Below are 19,560 nucleotides of genomic sequence, written 5' to 3'. Positions count from 1 at the left end.
ACAGTTTTTGCCGCTAGATGGTATCGGTTGTTTTTTCTTAGCGAAGAATTTTGGACTACCGCCACTGGCGCACATTTGTTGAGGTTAGTTTATTCTAAAAATTTCTTTCCCGCCGAAACGAAACAATGTAATGATAAACAAACAACGTAATTGTTAAGTTAATCGATTAACTTTAAAAAATATAATGCTAACAAAAAAAATGTTCATCAGATAAAATGTGAACACAGAAATTCATTAAAAGAATCTATTTTTTAAAAAGTTAACCTTGTTTCTAAATGTTTTTAAAAATCATTGTTATAAGAATTGCTATACATTGGTTTGTTTCAAATATTATTCGATAAAATGGGTGATTACACATTTAATTGTACTGGAAAAGTGAATATAAACGACTTTAATATTACTAAAAGTGGTTTTATGATGAAAGGTGTATTGGAAAGCATCACAGAATTAAACAGTAGAGAAAACACAACAAACGAGGTCAATGTCAAACTGTTTGACCATGATCTTCCTACTTCAACTAGTGTTTTACACCTTGAACATTTGATCAAGTGCATGGAGTAAGTTTAAAAATATCAAACAAATTCTGTTTCATAATGTAATTAACATAATTCATTCAAGAAAATGTACTCATGCTTTGTAATTCTTTTTTTAGGATGCAATTAAGAATAATCAATCGATATGAAAGTTTTAATATGCAAATTCTCGATAGTACTCCAGATGATCAAATAGATTTATATTCATTGAGAAAATCAATATGCGATTTTGTTTTTCACATTAGCCTGTATATGAAAAAAATTGAATCTGAGAGTATACGTTCAGAATGTACATTGATTATGAATTTTTATGATCAGATTGAAAAAATATTAATAGTAATAAGGAAATTCATCAATCGATTACGTTCATTATCAGCGTCTATTTTTTATTACGCTGTTTCTAACATAGGGAATAAATGTGTTCAAGCAGAATTTCATTTATATCACATGCATTTAGAATTACGATGGTTACTGTTCATTCTAGTATACATCAGAGCTTCTAAATGCAATTCCTTAGAGTCTTCAAGTTCCATCAATGACTTACATCAAACATTTGAATTGATAATTGATGATTTAATTTATATTTCTTACAAAGTTTTTGAACGGATCAATACATCTGATTTAAGAATAAAAAGCCCTTACACTTGTTCATGTGTCAGAGAATTGTGGCTGATAATCCAAATATTAATTGAAAAAACTCATGATCACATGAATATTAAAGATTTTTGGGAATATATTAATTTATCATTAGAAAAACTTCCTAAACAAAAAAATGAGATGTTTAGTATTTGGATGATTTATCACCTCACTATTTTGCAAGGATACAATACAGATTTTCACTATATTGGAGCAACATCATCAAGAATTAATCCTAATTATGATAAAATTGAAAGAATACTCAAGTCTTATTCCAACAGAGTTATTAGCAATGAAGTCGTAAGGGACGATGTTGATGAAGAATTGAAAATATTAATTCCTTTATTAAAAACTTTGAGTCTCGAGTGGTGGCCCTTTAAAGTGATGGTGATAAATTATTTATGGGAATGTTTTCACAGACGGCTGGACCGGTCATTTTTAACTCAATATTCAGGACTCTGGACCGTATCAATTGATAAAAAGTCACCTCATGATATCCTGAAACAAGTTAAGGAAAGAATCAGCAATCATGGTGATCAAAATGAGTCGTCTTATGCTATGTTTTTAAGATTCTTAGGCATGGTACTGTTGAAAAAGAATGATAAAAATGATTCCAAGTATTGGCATCAGATGAAAGGTCGTATCTGTTCAAAATTTACAAAAGCAAAAGTAGCTGAATTTGGACAATCAGCGTTAGTTAATTTTATTTCATTATTTTTAACTGTTGCTGTAACTACTGATGCTGCAAATGTATGTTCCATTATGCTCAATCTTCTTCCAGATATACACCCGGAACGTGATAAGAAAGAATTTGACGATTCTGATAAAAAATCACTTATTAACTGGAATGGCCAATTAGTAGTATTAATTATATACATGGAAAATAATTTAAATTTTGAGAAAATCACGAATAAATTAATTGAAGTAATAAATTTAATCAGTTGTAGGAAAAACGAACTATCGAGAAATATGATGGCAAATTATGTTGATACTTTAAATTATATTTTAGAATCAAGCGATAAACTAGAATGTGGAGAATATCATTTGATTGGTGGCTGGGTTGATAGATATTTATTGGAATGCCCGAAAAATAGAATTGGACCAATTTTAAAAATGCTAGCAGTTGTTTTTGAAAAAGCTGTTAATATTTCTTCAAGCTGTGGAGAGTATAATAGTAATAATTTTAATTCCAAAACAATATCAAATATTGGAGCAACAAAAATGCTTGAAACACTTTGGTCTGTTGTAGCTGGAAGAATCCGAACAATGATTTTTGATCATAATTTAACTGGAGAAAATTTTCAAGAAATTTCTCGATTAGCTGTTGATTTTACTGTTGAAGCGTGTAGGAATCCATCTATGGCATCTGCTCATAGACATTCTGCTACATCACTTTTTCTTCATTTCACATCAACTATTAACGTTAAAGATGCTAGAATTATAAAATATTATGTCTCTAATATTCTGAATAGACCTGAAATCATTAACAATTTTCAAAACAGTATCAAGAATTTCAATATAATTATTATTCAAGCTTGGTTGAAATGTTGTATACATGGTCAAGACGGCAATGATACTGAAATGAAAACGATTAAAAATTTTTTATTGCAATTAAATGATATTCAGCAAGTAATTATGTTTAGTAAAGACACAGAAGCATTTATAAATAGCCAAGAATCACTGTTATTATATATCATGGCTTGTGCAAAAAAACGAAATAATATTAAAGAGACTGAAAGAAATAATTTTGATATCAAAATACGTGGAATACTTAATAATCTAGATAAATGGGCTCTCTTTCCAATTCAAGAAGAAACTAAAGATACTGAATTAGCTTTTTGGATTTATAGATGTTTGGGCACAATTTTCTTGTGTTGTGCAACCATGTTACATTCTAAAAGTCAGTCAAGTATGCTGAGAAATTTTATAAACAAATTTATCTTACCTTCTAATGAACAGCTAAGCTATTTAAAATACTTAGGAAAGAAAATTTTCTCCATGATAATCCTTGGATTTGAATCCATTAATGCTAAAAATGACATAATGCTTAAAAATATGATTCATGAACTCTTTCAAGCATATCTTCCACTTTTAATTACTGAAAATGATGAAAACAATGTATCTTTTAAATTCTCTGAACCTTTGATGAGATGTTTTACAGATGCACAAACAGAATTTGTCGAGTTTATTTTTGATATTCTATCAACAGGATTTATAAAAATAGCTAGTGATAATTCGATGCCTAAATATTCTTATTTAGTAATGGCACTGTTAAATATATTATTGACGTCTGATAATAATCTAAATAGTTATAATAATACAGAGAACCATAAATTGAATAATTTCAAAGAGATTACAGAATTTATTTTATCCAAATGTACCAATAATATCATAGAGGCATACATTAAAGTTCATGGGCTTCATCCTCATAGAGCTGCAACTATCAATTTTGTTAAAAATGTCGTGACTAATCATCATTACAAAAATAATATTCTATTGAGGTAATTATTATTTGATTTGATTATTCAATGTAATAATGATTCTAAAAGATCAATATAATGTTTACCAACGATTAAATAACCATGTGAATTAAATTTCCAGGGACAAATTTCAGAGTACAATTTCTACAGTATTAATAAACCATGTTTTATCACATTCTCAGGCTGTATTGCAATTTATGAAATCAATTTCCGGTGTAGATATTGAAATTGTTAAATTTATTATTCCTCAACTTGAAGTTTGTGCCAAACAATGGGGAAATAATCGTGTCATTGGAGGAGGATCCTTACGGTAGCTTATTTTGTTTATTATTATTATAAATATTATATTTATATGTATGAAATTATTTCATTTTTATACACTGAGATTTTTGATGAATAGAAATTCGATAATTTTATTCATTTTTAATGATAAAATCTTATTCAATTACATTCTTAAATAGTCGCGAAATGTATTAATTGTTGATCTTTTATTATTTTAGATATCTTATAACTCAACTTTATGATCTTACAAAAAAATAATCAAATTACTCCAATGGAATTGTAAGTACATTATTTTTCATTTTTTTTTGTCTCTTCTTCTTATTCTTATTTTTGTTACTGCAAATAAAGAATGTTACAAACAATTAATTAGAATAAGATATTGTTTTTTTTTGGATACATAATTCTATTATTTTTAATACATGAAAAATTCTTTATAATTACTGATCATGAATAAATTTTTCTCTCAAAAAAGTTAAATTAAATAACTTAAACATTTGCAATTATTAGTATAAATAGTAATACATTAAAAAGCCTTAGAAGTAAAGAATGCAAAACCGATTGACATTCCTCTATTTTTGTAGAGTCAGTTGATCAGTATTTATAAAGTAATAAATACAATTAGTAAATATATTACTTTTTATGTGAATGTCGAGATCGACAATATTTAGTATTAGAAGTAGAAGTAGCAGAAGTATTAGTGGTAGTAGTGGTTGTAGTGATAATAATAGTAGTATTCGATGGTGAAGGTCATCCTTCTAAATCAATTTTTGAAATATTTCTTCGAATAGCATTTCTTAATGCAGGTTCTAGGTTCCTTTCAAGCAGAGCTTCTAGTCTTTCCATATATCCATCAAAATTTTCTAAAGTTGCTCCAGTATAAGTAACCTGACCTAAAATATTTTTTTACAATTCATTAAATAATTAACCACTGGTTTTTCATTTATTTACAGACTTTAGCAGTGGAGTTGATAAAAAAAAAGTGGAAAACTATACCTGGGGCAAACATAGGTAGTGGACAAAAATTGAAATGATAAAGTATCTGGGTTCGAAGAGAATCTAAATGACGTTGAAGAGATTGATTAGTGATTTGTTGTTGATTAGTCTCTGATTCTAAACGATTCACTGCCCCACGAAGGCTGTCAACATGACGCTGAAGAACAGCATTTTGAGCTTCGTAATCTGATGTAGCTTTTCGAAGCTGTCGGAGTTCTGATTCACAAGCTAAATTGTATATAAAAGAAAAATTAACAATTTAATTTTTTTATACTAAATAAAAATGTATCATATTTTTAACATATATTATTTAAAATCATCATCAACTAAAGAATGATTTTATTTAATACTTTACCTTTATTATGATCTAAAAATTCTTCTGTAAATATTGGAATATCAAATCCAGAAAAATCATTATCTTTTTCTGATGAATTTTCCTAAAATAATATATGTATAAATTATTAATTAATATATAACTCGATAAAGTATCTTTTACATACAATTTGATCACTGTTTTCATTGGTATTTTTTTCCTTTTTTTCATTTTGCTTTTCCATTTGTTTTTCACTGAACAGCCTGTAAGCCTCAGTTTGTTTATAATCACTAAATTCTCTATTGTATCTCTCCTTGTCTTGTTCAGCAGCATTAAGATATTGTTGTTTTTGTTCTGTTGGAAGAGAACTCCATTCAGCAGCCAAAAGTTTTGTAATTTCCGTGAAAGACATAGTTGGGTTGTCAGTTCTAACTTTTTCTCTTCTGTCATTTAAAAATCTAAAGTATCCGGTGAGTGGCTGTTTTGGTGCTGTAGCATCTCTAGGTGCCTTTTTACGTTTTTTTGGCTTTCCACCAGAAGATCCTCCTCCAACGGGAGTGTTAGAGGTATTACCTCCTACAGATGAAGAAGCTTTTTTAACGTTATTTTCACTTGAAGAGTCGACTGGTTTTTCTTCAATAACTCCTACAGATTTATGAGAATCATCTGCATCTCCATTCAATGATGGCTGGTTATTTAAAAGGTCTCCAGTTCCATTAGTCTCAATTGGTTCATTTTTTGTTGTTTCTTGGCTCATTTTTTAAAAAAGTGGTTCCAAAAAGCCTTAATAATTTATTTTGATCCAATATTCTTTTCGTTTAGAACCTATTCATCAAATTAAGAATCAGAAACTTTATTTTTTCAATTAAATAATAAACTTTAATCGTACTAATACTAATTATATTGAAAAATTTATTATTAAGTCAGTAAATATTGTTTTGGAGTACTTTAATTGTTAACTTTAAAGAAAAACTGACATTATGAATATCCTAAGGTTATGTTATTTTTAATTCATTCAATTTCAATGACAAAACAAAATAAAAAAGAGCTAATTTTAATTAGGGTATCAAGATAACTTACTATGAATACAATGTCGCTGATATGAATGTAAAAATATAAAAATTTGTCATGTATTCTATTTTATTTACTTTAATGAACTTTTATTACAAACACATTGACACAATATTGTGATGCTGCGTGAATATGTTTACATATGTATATATATACATATAATTCTTGTGCTATATTATATGGTATAGTTACACTGAATTCTGAAGTTAGCAGACAATTCTCCATTCAAATGTGTGGTAAATGATAAACATTATCAAAATTAAAAAATCCATTTTTAAATGTCCTCTGACGAATTGGACAGCTTTTCTTCCAATCAAATTATAAATCAAACCTTTTCGTTTAATTTTTAGAATTATATCCGTATTTTTTGGGTGCCATAGGGTTATGCGAATGGAAAAAAGACCTACCACTCTAAAGTAACTAAAACGAAAAGAACTAGTAAGTATGTGAAACTGCAGAATAAATGATTTCCTTTCCCTCATCAATTTCTTCAAGAGGATCTTCTTCAAAATTTGGTTTCCCCAATCCCACCACTGCAATACAGGCAAATTCACGTGAATTAATCATTTCTGATGGGATTTAAAAAAACATAACCACAAATTACTATTCAAAATTATTGGAGTTGATGAAAAATTTGAAGATTCTAAAAGGAAAAATGTGAAAACTATAAATATTCTATTTATTAAATAATTAAAAATATGTTACCTGTTTCCAGAATAAAGGTATGTTATACGTAGATAAACAAACAATTGGTTTTAAAGTATAAATTTTAATAAATTAATGTTAGACTTGAATTGTTTGAATACAATTATTCTCAAAAATGGAACGAATGGAAATTGATGATGGATCGAAGTCAACAGGAGATAGCAGTAGTAAAACTTCCGAAGTGGAAACTTTATGGCATGTGATAAATACTCCAGTAGTTGGAATTTTTTCAGAATTAATTAAAACAGGAAGTGAACATGGACTCAAGTCATTTTTGGAGTCAATGACAAAATCATCAGATACTTTGATAAATATTCTTATTCCTACTTACAAACGAAATGGAAATTTTTATACAATGCAAGATCAATATACCTCATTTTCCACATGGCTCTTTGGAATGCTAGTCAACACATTAGTGATGCCTCTGAGTCCTGAAATAATTGATAGCAGTATAGAAGTTCAAGCTATAATGCTCAGGATTCTTTTTAGACTTTATTCTTTTGGTTTTGAATCAATATTCAATAAGTACATGACTATTTTTGATAAGATTTTAAATACTAAAGATCAAATTGATGACAATGAAATAATTATTATCAATTCGTTTCATGTAGATAAAGAAATTGAACAATTGGATCTAACAGTTCCACCAATGAATATTGAATCCATGAATCGTGAGCCAGTTTTAATTTCAATAATGAAAATTATATTAAAATCAGGTGTTTTCTACGAGAGAAAAAATATTCTATGGAATAGATTAATGGAATGTCTAAGTAAATCTAAACCAAATGCCAAGCTCGTTGCTGCTTTAGTCATATCAGAAATTTTAAAATTCAGTTTTGTTGATGATAATAAATTAGAAAGTTTTTTTCGTTCTAAAAGTGAAATCATAAAACATTCCACATATTGGATGAATTATAATTTATGTAATTCATCAATAATCCGTGAAATGAGTACTGTACTTGCTGATATATTAAGTAATATCTCATTCTCTATGACATCAGAAATTTATGATTTTTTCTTTCTTATTCTTGAAATGTCATCAGAGATATCTAATCAGCCATCAACAGAAGAGATTATCACCAAACAACTTCAAGAATCAATTTGCTTGAAAATTGTTGACTATTTAGAGGAATGTCCTCGATTTTACAGTAATGATGAAATTAAAAAATATGCCGAGTACTTCCAAAAATTATCCGACAATCAAAATTTTTCTCGCATCTTGGCTCATTTAATTATACCTGATTTGAAAAGTAGTCATCATCATTCCATTGAAAGTTTACTTTCTAAGTCAAAATTATGGAAAGAGCTTCATGACTGTGTGATGCTAAACCTCGGCTCTCCTGAATTTATTAATAATTTTTATAATTTAACTAGAATAGCACGATCTTTATCAAACTGGGTATCAATAAGGCAGTTGAAACTGAAATTCTTCGAGGATATCAATGAAATTGTGAATTATTTGATAAAAGCAATTGATATTTCCAACATTCACGAAACAAAAATACACAAATGTCTCCAGTGTATGATCAATCTATTGGCTATAGACAATGGTAATCAAATGGATATTATTAATATTCTAATGATTCCTTGGACTTCACTCAAACCATGCAAATTAATGAGCGAATTGACAATTAGTAATCAATCACTATCACTACTACAAGCAGTAGACAATGACACTAAAATAAAATGCATTGAAAGTATCAGTGAATTTTATAGAGGAAAAGAGAAAATAAAATATCTAAGTGCTTGTATTACTGGAAATCAAACCGAATTAGGAATAGCTGTCATTCAAAATACACCATTACTATTAAATGATAAAGAAATCAATTTTTCTGATATTAATACTCATATCTTGAAGCCAGCAATGATTACCCAGAAGATCATTTTTCATGAAGCTTTGAGTTGTGTTCTTGGGAAAATTGTCTGTATCCTTTCAGGAAAAGGAATAATTGAAAAAGAGAAATTTGATTTAAATGAGTGGTATATTAACTGTAAATATTGTAATCAAGAGCTAGATGATGAAAATCATTTTATTAAAGCAGAAGAAGCAATGTTACTTCATCCATATTACACTTTATTTCGTTCAAAAGATTTTAAAGTGCGAAATAATCTTGTTAAAAATTTAATCAATTTCTCAAATCACATTAAAGAATTCAACTCTACTGAAATTTTAGGACTTTGGTTGCCATTAATTCGAGATCCTGAAGAAGAAAACCGAGAAATATTAGCAAAGTCAATTGAAATAGTTATCAGAAATCGATTGAACATTGAAAATATTCCAAATAAACACTTAATAATGATTGATGATGATGAATGGCCGAATGATCTGAAACTTTTTATTGAAACTATTATAAATATATTAGTCGATACATTGAATGAAGCTTTAGAAAAATCTAATTCTAAAATTCACAAAACATTACTTTTATTCGCTACAATGATGGCTAAAGTACCAATTCATTTTATAGAATGTCGGCTTTGTATAGTGTTTATTATTACCATTATTCACTTGAATTCAACTTTAACGTTAGCAAGAGAAGCGACAGTTGCCTTCAAAGAAATTTCTACATATTATGGAGTAACTCCGAAAGATCTTTTTGTAAGATATAGAAAAGAGTTGATGGAAGTTATAATCCGAATGGTAGCAAGGAATTTTTACGAAAAATCAAATAATTTAGAAATGTCTCTTCACAGAGTTGCAAATTGTATTGGATATATGGGAGCAAGAGAGTTTTTACGAAAGAATGCACATATAGCTATAAGTATTTTAATTCCATTAGTTGTTAAAATACCTAATCTTATTGATGTACTAAAAAGTATTGCCTCTTTTATCGGTCTTGATCTTAAAGATATGTTAATAGATAACTTCCAACATATCTGTCCATCAGTTCTGATCAATGAATCACCAAGTATTGCATCAGAGTGTGTATTATTTATTTCACAAACAACCAACGTACCTCCATCAAAACTGATAACAAATTCATTTTTGGAAATTTTACGGGAATTACTTTTGCATTTTCATGAAAAAATGTCCAGAGTCATCAGCAGTCTTGATGTAATATCAAAATTCCATCATGAATATCGAGAGTATAAATTTAATACTGAAAAGGTTGTTGCTGATTTTTTACAACCACATCTTCATGCAATCTTGGTTTATTATGATACAAATTTGAGTACCATTTCTGATGAGTATTCCCAAAGATCAGCGATAGTATCACTTGCAGCATTGATAGAATTTATGGGAGCTGATCGTTTGAATCAATTGAAGTATAAAATTTTAGCAACATTAAGAACTTTGTTGAAATTTACTCGACCTGGATTTAGAAAACTAACTTGCTATGTCTGGGATGCATTTTTACATAATATTTCATTAAAAGAACTTGGACCTTTGCTGCCAACCATTTGTGTCTCTTTAATTCCATTATTAGAATCCTATCCAGATGAGACAAATTCAATGTTTGAATTTATTTTTATTGAGAACAACACACAAATAGCTCCATACATTTCAGAATTATTTTTCATTGATGATCTTAATGTTAAACCTAGGATATTACAAATTGTGAAAGAACAAATTCATAAATCACTTCCGAAAGAATTTCATAAAAATTTAGAATTATGGCAACGAAGAATAATTGTTGAAACTGATGAAGTAAAATTGAAAGCACTTATTCATTTAAAAAGCTTCCTTCAACAACATAGAAATGAATTGAATGAAATGATCCTTAATGATACAAATCACGTTGATCCAGCGATTGTTAAACTATTGGATTCTCTTTTGGCAGGTTGTCAAAATGCTGATAAAGACATTTGCCGATATTGTGGAGAATGTTTAGGAGAATTAGGAGCAATAGAACCAAGTTTACTTCCAAGAAGAATTATTTCTCAAGCTGATAGCAAATTTATTTCTGAAATGGGTCGCGAATTTATTTGTGCCTTATTAATGGAATTAGTACGAGCATTCCAAATGCAAAGTACAACACAAAATGTTGATAGCTTTTCTCTAGCAATTCAAGAGATTTTAAGGTCATATGAAATATCTCCAACGGGAAGAAATCAGAAGCTTTGGAACGCACTTTCTCATGAAACTCAGCAAATTGTAGTACCTTTTCTTACGTCTCATTACAAAATTTTAACAACAATTAATCCAATTGATTATCCTATCTATGGAACTGAAACAGGATCAACATTTGACAAATGGATTTTCAACTGGGCATGTCGAATGATAGCTTCCATTGATGATCCGAAACTATCAGGAATTTTGAATGCATGTAGACCAGCATTTAGAAGAGATATCAAAACAACTATCTTCTGTATTCCACAATTAGTTGCCTATTCTATCATGAGACAAAATAAAGAAGATTATGAAGGATTGAAAAAAGAAATTTTAGCAGTAATCAAAGTAGTTGGTAATGATAAATTAGATGAAGATTTAACTAAAAGACGACCTCTTCGATTAGTCAAGGATCTCAATGAACAAAAATGTACCACTACTATTACTGGTGCTACTTCAAATACTAATGATCAATTACCTCAAGTTTCTGATGAAGATCGGCGAGTTCGTTGTTGCCAGGTAATTTTTTCAACTCTAGATCACTTGAGACGTTGGTTGGAAGAGAAGCGACTTGAAAAAAATAGCAACTATCGTGCAATTGAAGCATTTTTGAATGAATTGGATAACTTAGTACTTGCTGAAGGTTGTTATCAATCTTATGAATATCATCGAGCATTAATGTATCTAGAGAGACACATGATGTTAACAAAAAAAGGTTTTTCTGACTCAAAAGAAATTAATTTGTTGGCCAAAATTTATACTCAACTTGAAGAACCTGATGGAGTATCTGGAATTTTATCTTCTCAAGTTGAATCTCCAACTTTAGAACAATTAGTATTAGCTCATGAGGTTGGAGGTCAACTCCAAGATGCTGCTACATGTTATGAACGACTTGTTCATCGAAAACAAGATCCTAAATACATTCAAGGAATGATTGAATGTTATTTAAGTCTCGAACAACCATATACTGCGATTAATCTTGTTGATGGTGTATTGAAAAACCGTCCAGAGCTAGATATTCTTTTATCAGAGCATGAACCTTTTTGGCAATTAGCTCATTTTGTTAATTTAGACTCGAAACCGACTATCAAGAAACTTTTAGCTGATGATTTGAAACGTGGAATTCAACCAGACCTTGATGATCTAAAACAAAAATTAGTTTCAACAATTGGCTTTGCTGCTTCTCATCCAGATGCTTATCAACAGAGTTATTCTCAAATTCTAAAACTACATATCTTGAATGAGTTTGAAAAAGCTACTGAAATGTTGATTAAAAATAAAGATAATTTAATAAATATTTTTGATGAATGGGAAAAAAGAGGAAGACTAGTCAGAGCTTCTCGAGGAGTAGAATTTGTTCTTGGGATGCGAAGAGGTACTCTTGGGCTTATACTGCAAGTTGAAACAGATAAATTTTTAACCGATCAAAACAATAAGTTATCAAATCATTTAAAGTCATCATGGTATTCTCATTTAAAAGAAGAAGTTGGGAAAATATGGTTAAAAAGTGCAAAAATTGCTCGAAAGTCAGGACGATATCAACAAGCTTATATGTATATTCTATCATCAAGTGATTTGTGTCCTCCTCAAGAGTTACATATTGAAAAAGCTCAACTATATTGGCAAAAAGGATGCCAAGAAGATGCTTTCCTTACACTAAATAGATCATTTACTCAATGTTTCAAAAACAGTCAGTATTATATTGAGCAATCTTCAGACCTTTGTTCTATTGAAAGGCAAAATATAGCCAAGGCAAAACTTCTTTTTGCTAAATATAATGATGAAGTAGTGAATGTCCATACAGATATAAATCGAAAATATTATCAAGAGGCTGTAGATGTTTGGAGATGTTGGGAAAAAAGTTATTTAGCTTGTGCACAATATCATGAAACTTTAATTAATCGTATGAGTGAAAATGAAAAAAATTCTGGCAATGGTTTGTGCATGCAAATTAATATAATTAATAACTACGGGAAATCTTTGCAATTTGGTTGCAAGTATATTCATCAATCTATGCCTAGGATGTTAACAATATGGATGAATTTTGCATTGAAGGTTGTCACAAACCGAAGTTCATCAAGAGCTCAAGTGGAAACTTTTTCAAAAATGTCGAAAATTATTGGAGTTTATGTTGACAGACTTCCAAACTTCATGTGGCTTACAGCATTCAGTCAATTGGTATCGAGAATTTGTCATCCTGCTAAAGAAATTCAATTAGTATTGAATAAAATTTTTGTTAATTTAATCATTGCATATCCTCAGTATTGCTTATGGATGATGACATCTGTCTTTAATTCTTCATACCCTACAAGAATAAAAAGATGTCATGATATTTTCAGTAATTCACGACTTGATACTTCATCTCTAAGATCATTAATTAGAGACTTCCAAAAGCTATGGGAGAGATTAATTGAACTTTCGAATAAACAAGTTGATAAAAAAACCAAAAACACAACTGTATCAACTCTTTGTAAGCCTCTTATAAGACTTCTAGCTACTGCTAATTTCGGACCAATTATGATACCTACTCACTTATTTCTTCAACTTCATCTACCAAGGAAGAGTGGTTGGAATCATAGTATTGATCAGCACAATCCTTTTCCTACAAATTGGATTTCTATAAAAAGCATCAGTGAACATGTGCTCATTTTAACATCAATGCAGCGTCCCAAACGAATTACATTCATTGGATCTGATGGTAATCAATATCCATTTATGTGTAAATCAAAAGATGATCTGAGAATAGACTTTAGGTTAATGGAGTTTAATGAAATTGTTAATAATTATCTTCAAAAGGATCCAGAATCTAGACAGAGAAGATTGTACATAAGAACTTATAGTGTAGTTCCATTAAATGAGGAATGTGGATTACTCGAATGGGTTTCAAATTTAGTTGGATTTCGGCAAGCAATCATTACACTGTACAAAGAACGAGGTTGTTATTTAACAGCAACTGATCTGATGGCATTATTATGTGAAAAAAAAGATTCCTTAGAACGAAAACGGGATGTCTTTCTTAAATTACTGCTTCCAAAGCATCCACCAGTCTTCGGAAATTGGTTTCGTATTAATTTTCCTGATCCTTATGGATGGTATGAAGCAAGAAATGCTTATATTCGAACCACTGCTGTTATGTCAATTGTTGGATATATTCTCGGACTTGGCGATCGACATGGAGAAAATATCCTTTTTGATTCCAAGTGTGGAGATTGTGTACATGTTGATTTTAATTGTCTCTTTAATAAAGGAGAAACATTTGAATGGCCTGAAAGAGTACCTTTCAGATTGACTCATAATATGATTGATGCTATGGGTCCACTTAAATATGAAGGACCTTTCAGGAAATCTTGTCAAATTACTATGAGAATTCTTCGAGAGCAAACAAGTACACTGATGAGTATACTAACTCCTTTTGTTTATGATCCATTAGTCAGTTGGTCGGCTCAAGAACAGTTGAGTGAAAATGCCGAGATGACAAATGTAAAGGTAAGAAGTAGTAAATATTAAAGTTAGTTTTATTTTAATATTTATTTATCTATTAATAATGATACTGTGATTCACTTTCAGGCAGTAAAAAATATAAGAGATATTGAAATGAGATTAAAAGGCTTCGTCAAGTTTAATGACAGAGGCAATGCAACAACAACTGGTGCAGTGAGTTTGAGTGTTGAGGGTCAAGTAAATCATCTAATACTTGAAGCTACAAACGTCGATAATTTATGTCAAATGTACTGTGGATGGAATCCATTTATATAAAATATATTTTTTTAATCGTACTTTATTTATACATTAGTTGATAAAAGTATTGTTAATTGAAAGTGATAATACTCATAAATTTTTATAAAATATCGGTAGAGAACATTAGTGAACTTCATTCTTTATTAAGTGATTTCAATTGATAGAATGTTTAATAATTTTTTTAATTTAATAACTTTTGTAAATATAATAACAACAAATCTTATGTCTCATCAGAATCAAAATGTTTAAGAAGCATAAAGTATGATAGTGAGGTACTTAGTATCTGAAAAAATATTCAATAGAAATAATTCATAGATATTATTTTAATAATGGTAATAAGTTAAAATTACTGTATTAAAACTTTCCAAAGACATCTGTTGAAATTTGCCAGCTGTTAAAAAACAAGGCTTTTGTGCTCGATGAATTAAGGTAATAATTTCAATCTTAACTGGTTCTTTGCTCTCATACCAATTTGTTGAATAGATTGCATTACTTATGATTGAACTCTAATTAAAGAAAAAATGATGTAAGTTTTTTTTGTACAATTTTGAGTATTACAAAGAGAGGCATTCTATTACTTACATACTTGATTAATTTATCTCCAGGCCAACAGAATAATATCAATTGAAAAAGAGCCATCAATAAATAGGATAGATATTCCATGAGTTTATCACTTTGAGACATTCTCTAGTTGTTCAACACATTTTAATGGAAAAAATGATTTATCATTTTTTAAGTAGATAATTACTTACAGAATTTACTTGAAATCCAACTAAACAAATTATGAGACTGCTTGCTAACACTTGTAAAAGTATTATAGAATTAAATGTTTCTTCAATTTGTTCAGAAAATCTAAAATTCGTTATAACTAATTGAAGTTGTTTCTAATATGATGATATTACTATTTGTATCACTTTTTTTAAGACTAATAAATATTTTTATAAATTTTAAAAAATTTCAAACTTTGTACCTAAGAGCAATTTTATGATGTTTAATGTAATTAATTAATTTTGTATTAACATTAAATCGAAAATTGAGTTTTTCTAATTTTTTTTGCAAACATGAAAAATGTCCACAAGCATAAAAAATAGCTGTAGCTATTATAGTATCCACTCCAAGAGTAATTAATGCACAAATTGATGTAGAAATTATTTGAGAAAAATAAACAAATTGAAAATATGGAGATTCATAACAAAATTGTGGATAAGATGCTGCAAATGGAAAATGAATGCTAATATTATAATGATGATTATTATTCATTGTTAACTCTGACAATTTATTTAAAAAAATATGCCGAATAGGAATAAAATAAAAAACTATGACAGCATTCATAATGAAACATGTATAGCTGAGAGTAAGTTTCTTAGCAATTCTGAAAAACAATTAGTTTTAATTAAATTTTTTGTTGTAAGATAATTTTGGTTAATTATAATAACAAAAATTATTTCACTAATTATAAATTTGGGAAAAAATTACAAAGCATGGTCGTAAATACATTGAACTTCTTTCAAGCTAACAATAACATCCCAGTAGGAATTAAATAAAAATCCAATTAAATTTTGCGTTTTTCGTTGAAAAATCCATAAAGTAAATTTAAAAATGGTAAGAATCATCGTCAGAAGAACTGAGCTACAATTATAATTTTAATTTTCATTATAAATTCAGCACACTGATTGTGAATGTGTTACCTGGTTTCAAGAATTACTTCTAAGTCATGAGGATATTTACAAATTCTCACCACTTCTGGTATAACAAGTAACAATGAACAAAATAAGAAAATAGCATATTTTATTAAACTGATAGGATAAAGTCCTGCAATTTTGAGAATTTTTTTGTTCAGAAGAATACATTTATCTGTACTTAAATTATCAACAGCAAAACTCATAACTTAATAAAATCGAATAATAATGATTGGATAGAATACTGTGAATGCTTTGTTGGAAATAATAATAAAACTGATTTAATATCATTTCTAGCAGCATATGGAAAGGGCGAGAAAGAAAGAGACTATTGAATAATTGATAGAAAATACGGAAAGCAATGTGGAGATTAAACAGTTCGACGCCGTATAAGCAATTACGTTATAAATAATTTAGAATCTTACAATAGAAATTTGCAGAAAGAATGGTAAATACCTACACGATCATTAACTCACCCACCTGATCATTATTGGTGCAATTACTGAAGAAAGTAAAGATTGAAAATTTTATTTTAGAATCCCTACTTTCTGTCTAGATTATATGTTGAAACAATTTACGAACCTTCCAACATATTATTAGTAGCAGCTTTATTTTTTTAAAAATATATATAATAGATTGTAGTGAAAAAATTCTAATAAAATTTACTGTGTATATTTCAATTATAATTATAATCAATGTCATTACAAACAAAAATTACGTTAAAATAGAATAATTTACAGTAAGTAATCTAATTTTATTTTGTATAATTTTTTATATAAACAAGAGCAAAAGTTTTTTTAAACATTTATTATCAAAGTTATGAATAGATATTAAAGTAAAAATTTACAAGACGAATATCGCGAGAAGTCATTAGATAAGTCTATTTGTTTCTGATTAATTACTTTCCTGATTTAATTATGGGCATTTTCTTTCTACTTGGCTCTTGCCACTTTCTTCATATTCTTGACTCGAAATCCACATCTGTTGGAAGGTACCAATTGAGGCTAAAATGGAACCACCAATCCAGGCACCAAATCTTCTTTCGGCACATCCATTTGCACTGATCATTTTCAATCGCATACTTGATGGTATTCTCATTGATAAATCTCGATTCAATCGTTCTGGGAATCCCTGTTAATATAACACATACATTCAAGTACTAATTGCATATCATTTTAGTTTGAATTTAATGCTTAATATGAATCTTACTTGAATAAAAGAATTTCCTCCTGTAACTACAACACTTCCATAAAGTGCAGGTCTTACATCAACATCACACATTCCTACACTTGTCGTAACAATATGACCAACTCCTAACATTGTATTGCCTACAACTCCACCTCTCATTTGAACCATACTTGGATCAAAGAGAGCTTCTGGGATCTTAAAACGTTCTGATGCAAAATCCTGAAAGAAGAAAAAAAAATTTTTTAATTTTGTTGAATAATTTACATTGAAAAAAACAGATCAAAAATAATTACCTGATGGTACCCAGTGGGAAATTCATATTGAACAGCGGGGATAGTAGAAACAACTTTCTCATCATAAGGTGTTTCAGAAATTTGTAAAACACTTGCTTGGAAATCTTGAACTAATTTTTTAACCATATAATTATGCCAAGACTTGGTAACATCTGGAATTCCTTTTTTTCTAGTCCAGCGAGGTTTTTCATGGTCCTTTACAACTTCTTTTCCTCCTATCATATAGGCTGGGGATAAATCAATGTCATTTTCTTGAAGGAATTGACGACATTGCATCGTAATATAATCTCCTCCAAGTGGAGATTTGACGATAGCTTGTGTTAAAACATATCCATCTTGAACTGGAATAGCCGACGTGTGTGTTGCACCACTATCAATAACAATTCCAGTCGCTCGTCCGTTAGCAAATGCAGCTAGGACTGCATTTTTTACTAAAAAATAGGCTGGCACATTATATTTTTCAAACATAATTTCTGTAAGTTTTTCTCGTTTGCTTCTAATATTCCATGGAGATTCAGAAAATAACACTGGATGATATTCTGCATTAGATTGAATAATTTTAGAATACGTATAATCAAGAACTTTTTCAAAATGATCCCAGTCTTCCACCATTCCATCTTTCATATAGCTAACTACTTCCATTCCTGATCTAGGAACATGTAAGATAGTTGTGTCAATGTAATACTTGGGTTTTGATTGTGTTATGTTATTGTCTGGTTTTTTATCATCAACATCCATAGGTTCTCCTTTTGACGGTGAAGTATCCTCTCCAATGCCAACTACGGCAGGAATTTCAGCTTTTGGAGTATCTTCTTGTGCATAACCCACTCGTAATGAGTGATGGCCAAGGTCAAAAACCAGGGCACCAATTTCATCACCTCCATAAAGCATTCCTCCGGACATTTTGAAAATTGAATAATTAGAAACCTAAAATAATAACAATTTATACTCCAATGTATATCAATAATCAATGACTGAAATAATTTGTAATAAATAAAAAATGTTGAATAAAATTAGAAAATAATTTATTACTTTGTAAGAAAAAGTACTATATAGCTATTTTGACAAAAATCGACCTTCTAAAATATTCGTTTGTCAATAGCACCGATAAATACGAATAAATCAGGATATTTATTTATATAAAATACTCCAAGACAATCATGTGAAACAGTTGATGTAAAACATGTTATTTTTAAATAATTAATACTCACAAAACTTATATATAAATAAAAGTGCAAATTGAAATGTTTTTAGAAAAACAAGTGTCACACAGTGAAATGACGCTAAACATAACCTAATTACACAACAGACGCGCCGGCTTTTGTATACGATTATTTAATATTAAATATACAAGTACAATAATTTAATATTTATACGTATACAGTATGTATTTGTATACGTATACAGATATTAAAATATTATTATTTAATAAATTATTAAAATTTAATAAACTTTTCGAAAATGAAAGCACAACTATGAACCAATCTATCGTCGAACTGAGAAAAGAATTCCTGAGTTGTTTCAATGATTTCGGACTGCCCACCATTTTCTCGATCGATACACGTTCTGAATTACCAACATAACCAACAAATGCTAAATAA

At 29.0% G+C, this 19,560-nt stretch overlaps 5 protein-coding genes across 5 annotated transcripts; 2 read left to right on the top strand and 3 right to left on the bottom strand.

Annotated features, from left to right (window-relative positions):
* Positions 1-83: 83 nt before the first annotated feature.
* On the top strand, positions 84-5,019 carry LOC118072188 (protein MMS22-like). The gene is made up of 5 exons (XM_035091868.1): positions 84-557; positions 653-3,670; positions 3,771-3,959; positions 4,150-4,210; positions 4,882-5,019. The coding sequence occupies exons 1-4, from the start codon at positions 343-345 to the stop codon at positions 4,187-4,189; spliced, it is 3,462 nt and encodes a 1,153-aa protein (XP_034947759.1). The 5' UTR covers positions 84-342; the 3' UTR covers positions 4,190-4,210; positions 4,882-5,019.
* On the bottom strand, positions 4,230-6,602 carry LOC118072189 (high mobility group protein 20A-like). Its single transcript, XM_035091869.1, has 6 exons — positions 6,318-6,602; positions 5,425-6,062; positions 5,280-5,361; positions 4,925-5,152; positions 4,566-4,821; positions 4,230-4,267 (listed from the first exon to the last, which is right to left on the bottom strand). The coding sequence occupies exons 2-5, from the start codon at positions 5,992-5,994 to the stop codon at positions 4,679-4,681; spliced, it is 1,023 nt and encodes a 340-aa protein (XP_034947760.1). The 5' UTR covers positions 5,995-6,062; positions 6,318-6,602; the 3' UTR covers positions 4,230-4,267; positions 4,566-4,678.
* LOC118072187 (serine/threonine-protein kinase ATR-like) lies at positions 6,496-15,596 on the top strand. The gene is made up of 5 exons (XM_035091867.1): positions 6,496-6,544; positions 6,659-6,746; positions 6,804-7,030; positions 7,096-14,547; positions 14,629-15,596. The coding sequence occupies exons 4-5, from the start codon at positions 7,129-7,131 to the stop codon at positions 14,815-14,817; spliced, it is 7,608 nt and encodes a 2,535-aa protein (XP_034947758.1). The 5' UTR covers positions 6,496-6,544; positions 6,659-6,746; positions 6,804-7,030; positions 7,096-7,128; the 3' UTR covers positions 14,818-15,596.
* On the bottom strand, positions 15,020-16,684 carry LOC118072137 (odorant receptor 13a-like). Its single transcript, XM_035091775.1, has 7 exons — positions 16,488-16,684; positions 16,276-16,428; positions 15,770-16,171; positions 15,552-15,651; positions 15,382-15,486; positions 15,150-15,305; positions 15,020-15,082 (listed from the first exon to the last, which is right to left on the bottom strand). The coding sequence occupies exons 1-7, from the start codon at positions 16,682-16,684 to the stop codon at positions 15,020-15,022; spliced, it is 1,176 nt and encodes a 391-aa protein (XP_034947666.1).
* Positions 16,685-17,248: 564 nt separating this feature from the next.
* Positions 17,249-19,463, bottom strand: Bap55 (Brahma associated protein 55kD). The gene is made up of 4 exons (XM_035091494.1): positions 19,171-19,463; positions 17,960-18,886; positions 17,688-17,885; positions 17,249-17,609 (listed from the first exon to the last, which is right to left on the bottom strand). The coding sequence occupies exons 2-4, from the start codon at positions 18,860-18,862 to the stop codon at positions 17,394-17,396; spliced, it is 1,317 nt and encodes a 438-aa protein (XP_034947385.1). The 5' UTR covers positions 18,863-18,886; positions 19,171-19,463; the 3' UTR covers positions 17,249-17,393.
* Between the last annotated feature and the right edge of the window lie 97 nt (positions 19,464-19,560).

The sequence above is a fragment of the Chelonus insularis genome, unplaced genomic scaffold (assembly GCF_013357705.1).
Source record: "Chelonus insularis isolate UGA/USDA-ARS -01 unplaced genomic scaffold, ASM1335770v1 contig_88_pilon, whole genome shotgun sequence".
In the NCBI taxonomy this organism is placed as follows: Eukaryota; Metazoa; Arthropoda; class Insecta; order Hymenoptera; family Braconidae; genus Chelonus; species Chelonus insularis.
This window is presented reverse-complemented; position numbering and strand designations above follow the sequence as displayed.

Excerpts from the sequence above, each read along its gene's own strand:
- LOC118072189 (XM_035091869.1), bottom strand. The coding sequence starts at position 5,994 with ATGAGCCAAGAAACAACAAAAAATGAACCAATTGAGACTAATGGAACT. Across the intron at positions 5,153-5,279 it reads ATTTTTAGATCATAATAAAG|CTTGTGAATCAGAACTCCGA; the intron begins GTAAAGTATTAA and ends TATACAATTTAG. Across the intron at positions 4,822-4,924 it reads ACTACCTATGTTTGCCCCAG|GTCAGGTTACTTATACTGGA; the intron begins GTATAGTTTTCC and ends AAAATATTTTAG.
- LOC118072188 (XM_035091868.1), top strand. The coding sequence starts at position 343 with ATGGGTGATTACACATTTAATTGTACTGGAAAAGTGAATATAAACGAC. Across the intron at positions 558-652 it reads CATTTGATCAAGTGCATGGA|GATGCAATTAAGAATAATCA; the intron begins GTAAGTTTAAAA and ends TTCTTTTTTTAG. Across the intron at positions 3,671-3,770 it reads AAAAATAATATTCTATTGAG|GGACAAATTTCAGAGTACAA; the intron begins GTAATTATTATT and ends TTAAATTTCCAG.
- LOC118072137 (XM_035091775.1), bottom strand. The coding sequence starts at position 16,684 with ATGAGTTTTGCTGTTGATAATTTAAGTACAGATAAATGTATTCTTCTG. Across the intron at positions 15,652-15,769 it reads CATCATAAAATTGCTCTTAG|ATTTTCTGAACAAATTGAAG; the intron begins GTACAAAGTTTG and ends AACGAATTTTAG. Across the intron at positions 15,083-15,149 it reads CTTTGGAAAGTTTTAATACA|ATACTAAGTACCTCACTATC; the intron begins GTAATTTTAACT and ends ATATTTTTTCAG.
- Bap55 (XM_035091494.1), bottom strand. The coding sequence starts at position 18,862 with ATGTCCGGAGGAATGCTTTATGGAGGTGATGAAATTGGTGCCCTGGTT. Across the intron at positions 17,886-17,959 it reads TTCCCACTGGGTACCATCAG|GATTTTGCATCAGAACGTTT; the intron begins GTAATTATTTTT and ends TTCTTCTTTCAG. Across the intron at positions 17,610-17,687 it reads GAGGAAATTCTTTTATTCAA|GGATTCCCAGAACGATTGAA; the intron begins GTAAGATTCATA and ends TTATATTAACAG.
- LOC118072187 (XM_035091867.1), top strand. The coding sequence starts at position 7,129 with ATGGAACGAATGGAAATTGATGATGGATCGAAGTCAACAGGAGATAGC. Across the intron at positions 14,548-14,628 it reads CCGAGATGACAAATGTAAAG|GCAGTAAAAAATATAAGAGA; the intron begins GTAAGAAGTAGT and ends ATTCACTTTCAG.